Here is a 6,817-nt window from a genome sequence, read left to right as displayed (position 1 = left end):
TTTATTTATTTTTGCAACTAAATCGTCACAAATGAGAAATGTTTTAAAGTCTACAACGGAAGGAAAATTGATTTTTGCACAAAAGTTTAGCAATAAAAATAAACAAATATAAATAGACGATAGACACTTTTCTTTCACAAGATTTCAAGATATTTTTCTTATTTTCAGTTGTGTCTTTTGCTGAATTGCTAGTAGCATGTTGGAAAAATAAAATCACAAGTTCCAGAAGATATTACAGCTTAAAATGAATGTTTTATAATGGAATCTAAAAGTTTATAAGATATAATTTATGATCATAAATATTTTTTTACAGAGCGAGTGATCACAAAAGGTTGTGGACCATCTTTTTTGTGTGTTATGTTTCCTCTTGGTTTTTTTTTTAACTAAAAAAGTAAGCTGTAAACGTGTTGAAGCTTATTTTTTTAAACACTTTTGCTCACTAATAATATTTATTTTGCATTTTAAGGAAAAGCTAAGCTCAGTGGGTATGCTTCTGTGGATATTTTTAGCTTCTTTTATGATAATCAATATTTATTATCTTGTTTTGCTTAATTGTTTTAGCATATTTATTTCCTTAGATAGATTAAAAATGTGGAACCTAACTTAACAAGAAGAAATTTACACTAAAAGTGTTCAAATAACTGTATTTGGTCCCTGCTTTGAGACGAAAACTGTAGATTCACATGAAATTCCTGGGTTTAGGTATTGATATGAATGCTCAGTTAAAGATAGAGAACCTGAACACAATAATACATCGCAAATTTATTGTTATCGAAATATCAGCCTGTGAAAAACAAAAAAAGATGGCTTAAATAACTATAAATGGTTACCTTAAATGTTTACACATTCAAAAACAATCTTATGGCAGCTTGATGTGTTTAACAAGTCCTCTTCACATTTGACCAATCGGATGGACCTCTTTTATGTTAGAAACTCGCCTCTTATAGAGTCATTTAGAGGATAATTTAAGTTCTGTTGAATTTATTTGAATAAAGCTGACGCAGTGAAATGGAAATGATATATGGTCTTTTATTGCAAGTCATATTGTCATTTCAATATTAATCACTAATATAACACGTCACAAGTTTTTCTAATATCGTGCAGCCCTAATCATTGTGATCCAAAAGTAGCTTCAGAGCTGTTGTTTTCTCCTTTCAGAGCTCCTAATGCAACCGCAGAAGTTTCTTAAGGCTAAACCACAGTGGTTTCACATATTTGTGTGAAAGGGCAGGAGTGTTTGTGAGTGTAAAGACAGACGGTTTTTTTGGTCAGTCATATGCTGTATCTCATGACACTAACTGCATCATAGATGTTTTGTTTCATTGTTTTTTTAAATATTTATTTTAGAAACATTTGATTCTTGTGACAGTCAGGTAGAGGAGCTGCTTTTTAAGCATCTTCATTTAAAGGGGGCGTGGTGACATTTCATTCTTATGACCCTTAGACTTCAAACTCGGTCAAATCTATTGGTCAGTGTGTTGTAATTTTTGTGTAATCTTCAGGTCAAAAAAAAAAAAAAAAAAAAAAACGTTCTTGTTTGTTTAGTTCTTGCAGAGATTGGTGACCTTCCAATTGCAGTGCATGTATGTGCCTGAAAAAAGCCAAACAAGCTGTCATAGTGAGAATTGGGACATATAAATTATGTGCGGGTCAGCTGGTCCTGAGAAGAGGACGAACACTCAACCTAATCTCATTTTTTGTCTCTTTATTTCCTCATTAAACCATGTAATGTTTGATTTTCATTGGTGATCAAACCCCCTGAGCTAACTTTCCCTTTTTTTTAAATATATGATTGATTCAAGTGTAAATTTTCTTTTGATTCTATAGATCTTCACAAGTCGTGGCCTTGAATTCATGTGTGTGAGAGGCTGGGCCCTGGCCTGTTTCTTTCCAGGTGTGTGTTTTCGGCCTGAAGGGAGAAGGACCAGATGGTCCCTGTTTACGTCTCACCATGTGTCTGTGTGTGTTTGTGTGTGTCTCCCTGGACGGAGATCAGCATCTAACAATAAAAAAAGAGGAATAACTGTTAAAAAGGCTGGCAAAGTGCAAGATAACACCTTGATGGATGCTTTTTTTGTGGCTTAATTTGATTCCACAGTATTTAGAAACTGACAAGAGACCATTTATGCCGAGAAATTCAATTCATTACAGAGAAAGGGTTACCATTTATGTCCCCGTTTAGTGGTTAGTCGCTCAGTTAACCTTTTGCTAACATAGAATTAAGGCCTCTGATTATCTGCATGTTTTGCTAACCTTTTTAAAACTTCATAAAAAGAGGCAAGATACATCTGCTCGTTCCTCGACAAATGTCATACCCAAAGGTGACGCCACCTCAGCTAGCTTTCCTCTTATTTTTCTTTGAGATTGCCTTTTCTTCCAGTTTGCTTCCAGGAAAAAGAGACTGTGGATCAGATGACCGATGTGTCTGTCCAACAGCTCCACTGACCCGAGAATGACACCAGTGTCTCCATGGATACGCAAAATGACGGAGCCGTGGTGCTTTTTAGTCTATCTGCCCCATGTGTTCAGAGGGCACTTGGCAAATGATGAACAGTTTGACTGAACAACTTTTAATCCAAAGTGGGAATAGTTTTTTAGGAGCTCTGGGAGGTTAGCATCCACATCAGAAAGCTGAGGATGACCTCATAACCTATGATTTTTCTGAGCCTATTCTCGTAATTGATGTTCAAAAGGAAAAAAAAGATGGAGTAATTAGCCAGTAATTAGCATATTTTTGGTCTATAATTTGCTCTGGAGGATAAGCTGCAGCAGAAAAAAAATCATAATAAAGAACACAGTGATGTGCTTGCTGCCACCTCTGTAGAACTCTCCAAAATGTATATACACAAACTACTCGCTCAACATCATCCATGTTTTAAATGACGTGACAATGAAGGAAGTCCAGAAAAATGTTGGCGGTTGCGTCCTTTTGCGTCCGGAGTAAGGCATCGAGCAGTAAATTTGACGTGCATCAAACGAGAGGCGGCAGACTTAATTTTGACATGTATTTTGTATTTGGTGGGAATGCAGCAAAAGACTGAAAGTATGGAGCAATTGGGGCCATAAATATTTGAAATACAAATAAAACATTTAAAAAAAATATTGGTGTTTGGCCAAAAATATGGAAAATGTCCAACATTTTTTTGCTATTCTAAAACAAACTAGCTTCAAATGTTCCGTTTTTTAGGTTTCCAAACTCAATATTTCAATTTCAAAACTTTTTTGTCAGTTATAAATTTTTTTTTACTTTCAAGTCTTTTTTTTTGTTTTCGAATCTGAAAATTTCACTTTTAAAACTTTTGACTCCTAGAACTGTGATAATTACAGTCAGAAAATGGCTGACCATTAAAAAAAAGATTTGAAACTGACAAGAAAGTTTTGAAATTGAAATTTTGAGTTTTGAAACGTAAAAAACAGAGCATTTGAAGCTGAAATAATTACGTTTATTTTAGAATAACAAAAAGTTTTGGACATTTTGCATTTTTTTGGCCAAACACCAATATTTTTTTGGAAAATGTTTTATTTGGGTTTTAAATATTTAGTAGATTTTTTTGTGTTTTGTTTGTTAATCAGCAGATTCTCTTATCTCCACTTTTATTGATCAGAGCTCTTTCTATCTTTTTGTCCTTAGGTGATCACATAATCTCAGACTGTGTGGATCATCTTATCTGAAGAGATGCTTTGGTGAAAACAAAGTCCATGGATCACAGCTTGTGTTGGAAAGACCTCATTCCCTGCTGTCTTTACACAACAAAATATTTCAGCCAGGGAGGAATGACAACAAAATATTCTTTGTAGTTAGATTTTTATACCATTGGTGTGATTTAAAAAAAGCAGTTTTGATTATCTGACCATCAGCCTCGACTTATTTAGTTAACACCGACTCTGACACCATGTATGGGAGTTCTCGTTCCGTCTCAAAGCTGGATGTGGTTGGATCCAATGGGAACGGTTCTGCTTCTGGGAGTCCCGGCCGCTCACCGCGCCTCCCTCGCTCTCCCCGGCTGGCCCACCGACGCAACAGCAGCAGCAGCTCCGCCGGTGGACTCACCGGAAGCGGCAAAACTCTTTCCATGGAGAACATTCAGTCTCTGAATGCTGCCTACGCGACCGGCGGCCCCATGTATTTCTCTGACGCAGCAGAAGACCCAGCTGGCATTGGGAGTCTGAGCGGTGGGCTGAATCCCACGATGCCGAAAAACACCATGACCCTGGGCAGAGCCGGAGCCAGGGTGCCCTACGGGGTCAGGGCAGCGGTCATGGGGAGCAGTCCTAATATAAACACGGGTGGGGGAGTGGGAACTTCTGGAGCCGTCATGCCTAGTGATGCTATAGCATTTGGAGATCTGCAAAACCAGCCCCCACAGGCGGCCACTGTGCCCCACTCCATGAGACAGGTGGGTCCCGTCTTTTCTCTAAATACTGTTATTAGGAGAATTTAGAAGTTTGATGGACAATTATACCTATCACTCACTCAACAAGCTTTTTCTGCAAATTTAAATCAAATGCATTTAATCGCAATAAGAACTTTTTTAGATAACCACATAAATAATTTAATTTACGGTCTAGTTATCATTTAAGAGTTTAAATTATCCTCTAAATATAGCAGTAAATCATCACGCAGAAATGAAATAACAAATAAAATACCTACTCTAGAGCTATATTTTGCTGTGAGAAGCTTGAGCTGAACTTAGTCTTTAGAGGATATTACATTCTCCTTGAGCTAAATAAATAAAACCAGATCAGAGTGAGCATTCACACAGTATTTTTGAGTTCTGCTCTTCCACCTTCCCTGCACCATGAGTCATAACCTGAGAGCAAAGAAATGAAACTTTCCTGAATTAGATACACTTCTATTTTTTTTACACTATTCTGTTCTTTGTGTCAATATACATGTTATCCTTTTATTGCTATAGCTATATTTTTTTTATGAAAATAAGATAAATGGTTTTCACAGCCAGTTTTTTTCTTAAATATTTTACCAAAATTTGCATCCTATTAAGCACTAGATAATTTTTTAACTTCACCTTAAAACTAGCTATTTTTTAATCGTTCAAAAAATAAATCATACTCTGTGAAACATTTGTTTAGGGTTAGCCCAAAAACACTGCTTAAATAAAACATTTTCATATACAAGGAACTTTATTTATGAATACTTGAATGTTTTATGTACGGTGTGGCAGAAACTGAATAAATTATGAGCAGCAGTTCTTTCAGTTCAATCACAGTGAGAATGCAGAATGCCTGGACTCTTTACAAATCAAAGAACCATTGATTTCATCAGTCAGTCAAAAAATGAAGGAAGACTTGAGGCTGCAGAGGTTTTGTTAACACATTTTAGAGTGCTGTTTTTGAGATCATAAGACTTCATAACTGTGGTCAAATAGTGGAACTTGCAGGCTGACAATGCTTTTGCTAGTGTGTTAAAATAAATGTTTTTGTGTGCACGACCAGGTGAGAGATGGTGCAATGTCAGACCTTCAGACTCAACTGAGAGAAGTGTTACGAGAGAACGAACTACTGCGCAGAGAGGTAACCAAACAACAAAATGATATTTTCTTTTTCTGTTTACTTGCTAACACACTTTTTCTAATAGCTCGAAGGCAAGGAGTCCAAGTTGAGCTCAAGCATGAACTCAATTAAGACCTTCTGGAGTCCAGAACTGAAGAAAGAAAGGGCGCTGAGGAAGGATGAAGCTACCAAGATAGGAGTCTGGAAGGAGCAGTACAGAGTGGTGCAGGAGGAAACACAGGTGAGAAGGTTTTTATGCTCTGCTAGTTCTAACAAACAATTTGAGTCTCCTTGTAAAAAAAGTACAGATTAAAACAAGGCTTTACAAACATTTATGTGCGCCATTAATGAAGGGAAATTAACTGGATTCTATTTAGAGATCTATTCTTTGGTTGAAACTGGGGATGTCTGCACAATAAGATACTTTCAACTCAAAGCAAAAAGGTTCCAACCCGACTGGATCCTTTCTGTGTGGACTTAAAATGTTTTTGGCATGTATTTGTGGGTTTTCTTTAACTTTTCCCCAAAAACATAATTCATAGATGACTATAAGCTGTTCCTCTGGAGTGTTCTTGTTTATATGTGGCCCTACAATGGATCAGGCCTTCACTGTTCAGTATCTGAGATGGATTTATAGATGGATGGATGTTTCAGGATTTGAGGGTTTTGGATTAAAACACCAAGAAAAGCCGTTCAAGGTAAAGTTAAGTGAACATTTCGGCTTAACCTCGTTCTCCAGTCATATTACTTTCAGAATCTCATTTTGAATTTTTAAATTTCTTTTTCATTTCTTTCCTTATTTAACTTACAATCACACCCAAGAAAGTATATTTATTCCCAACAAAAAAGAGTCTACAGGGAAACTTAAGAGTTATAGAAAAATAACAATAAATAGCTGCAAAAGATAGAGGTAAATAACTCCTTTTTAAAGCGTTCATGTGACTCCGCCCTCAACCTGAATCAGAAATGCCCCTGTAGGGACAAATGACTTCTTCATCTTTAATGATGCAGGATATACTGCTTGTGATCTGTAAAGCTAGATACACACCGGGCATGTTTTACACATTTGAGAACGTGCTATACACAGATTCATATGGTGTTCACATCGGACACGCAGGGAAGGGCTTCTACTTCTGTTTTTAATTGTTAACCAGTGCATGTCTGCCACCTACAGTTGGAAGAGGCTTGGTGCGAAATGTCAAAGCGGTGCAAATCCACGTTTTTTTTCTTTCCCAGCTCTATTCCAATATATAAAAGACATGGTGTCCTATAAAACTGGATGGGCACAAACCACATCTTTTCAAAC

General features: G+C 36.6%; 1 protein-coding gene across 11 annotated transcripts in view; it reads left to right on the top strand.

Moving 5' to 3' along the window:
* The window catches only part of LOC112158504 (ELKS/Rab6-interacting/CAST family member 1), a 129,034-nt gene that overhangs the window by 7,803 nt on the left and 114,414 nt on the right, over positions 1-6,817 (top strand). For 10 of the 11 annotated variants that reach the window (XR_002921326.2, XR_002921328.2, XR_002921329.2 and 7 more), the window contains exons 2-4: positions 3,632-4,397; positions 5,455-5,532; positions 5,597-5,752. Coding sequence is in view for 7 of the 11 variants with exons in the window: in XM_024291937.2 (XP_024147705.1) it covers positions 3,894-4,397; positions 5,455-5,532; positions 5,597-5,752 (738 nt within the window). In the remaining 4 variants the exon portion in view is untranslated. Of the gene's footprint in view, positions 1-1,876; positions 1,895-3,631; positions 4,398-5,454; positions 5,533-5,596; positions 5,753-6,817 lie in introns of those variants that run through there. The other variant, XM_036210264.1, reaches the window with a different exon arrangement.

Source organism: Oryzias melastigma, linkage group LG23 (genome assembly GCF_002922805.2).
Source record: "Oryzias melastigma strain HK-1 linkage group LG23, ASM292280v2, whole genome shotgun sequence".
NCBI classification, from domain to species: domain Eukaryota; kingdom Metazoa; phylum Chordata; class Actinopteri; order Beloniformes; family Adrianichthyidae; genus Oryzias; species Oryzias melastigma.
Note: the sequence above shows the minus strand (reverse complement) of the source record. Positions and strands in the feature narration are given on the sequence as shown.